General features: G+C 69.9%; 1 protein-coding gene across 1 annotated transcript in view; it reads right to left on the bottom strand.

Moving 5' to 3' along the window:
* The window catches only part of PPAN (peter pan homolog), a 2,229-nt gene extending 1,674 nt beyond the window's left edge, over positions 1-555 (bottom strand). Inside the window, exons 1-2 of the mRNA XM_026046316.1 lie at positions 316-555; positions 96-266 (exon numbers count right to left, since the gene is read on the bottom strand). Of these exons, the coding sequence (XP_025902101.1) occupies positions 96-266; positions 316-555 (411 nt within the window). The remainder of the gene's footprint in view (positions 1-95; positions 267-315) is intronic.
* Between the last annotated feature and the right edge of the window lie 438 nt (positions 556-993).

Raw genomic sequence — 993 nt, 5'->3', positions numbered from 1 at the left:
TGGGGATACTGTGGGGACATGGTGGGGACACCGTGGGCACACCGCGGGGACACCGCGGGAACACCGCGGGCACACCGCGGGCACTCCGCCGCTACCTGGTGCACGTTGATGGAGGGGAACATGTTCTGGAAGACGGTGGCCATGAGCTTGACGTGGATGTGCGGCAGGCCGAAGTTGCTGAGCACGAGGAGCGGCGCGTGCCGGAACTGCTGCTCGTGCATGCGGTGCCGCCGCAGCGCCGCCACCACGTCCCTCACGAGCGCGTACTGCCGGCGGCGGCGGCACCGGCATCAGCACCGGCACCGGCGCCGGCACCGACACCGGCATCAGCGCCGGCACCGACACCGGCATCAGCGCCGGCACCGGCACCGACACCGGCACTGCCATCAACACCGGCACCAGCACCGGCACCGACACCGGCATCAGCACCGGCACCGGCACCGACACCGGCACCGACACCGGCATCAGCGCCGGCGCCGGCACCGACACCGGCCCCGCCATCAACACCGGCACCGACACCGGCATCAGCGCCGGCACCGACACCGGCACCGCCATCCCGTCCCGTGTCCCTGTGTCCCCATCCTGTCCCGTGTCCCTGTGTCCCCAGGCCACAGCTTCATCCTGGCCCATGTCCCCATCCTGTCCCGTGTCCCCGTGTCCCCATCCTGTCCCGTGTCCCCAGGCCACGGCTCCATCCTGGCCCCTGTCCCTATCCTGTCCTGTGTCCCTGTGTCCCCATCCTGTCCCATGTCAAGGTGTCCCCATCCCGGCTCGTGTCCCTGTGTCCCCATCCCGGCCCGTGTCCCTGTGTCCCCATCCCGGCTCATGTCCCTGTGTCCCCATCCTGTCCCGTGTCCCCATCCTGTCCCGTCCCCATCCCGTCCCGTGTCCCTGTGTCCCCAGGCCACAGCTTCATCCTGGCCCATGTCCCCATCCTGTCCCGTGTCCCCAGGCCACGGCTCCATCCTGGCCCCTGTCCCTATCCTGTCCTGT

This window comes from Nothoprocta perdicaria, unplaced genomic scaffold (genome assembly GCF_003342845.1).
Source record: "Nothoprocta perdicaria isolate Ctin4 unplaced genomic scaffold, notPer1 scaffold_1074, whole genome shotgun sequence".
In the NCBI taxonomy this organism is placed as follows: Eukaryota; Metazoa; Chordata; class Aves; order Tinamiformes; family Tinamidae; genus Nothoprocta; species Nothoprocta perdicaria.
This window is presented reverse-complemented; position numbering and strand designations above follow the sequence as displayed.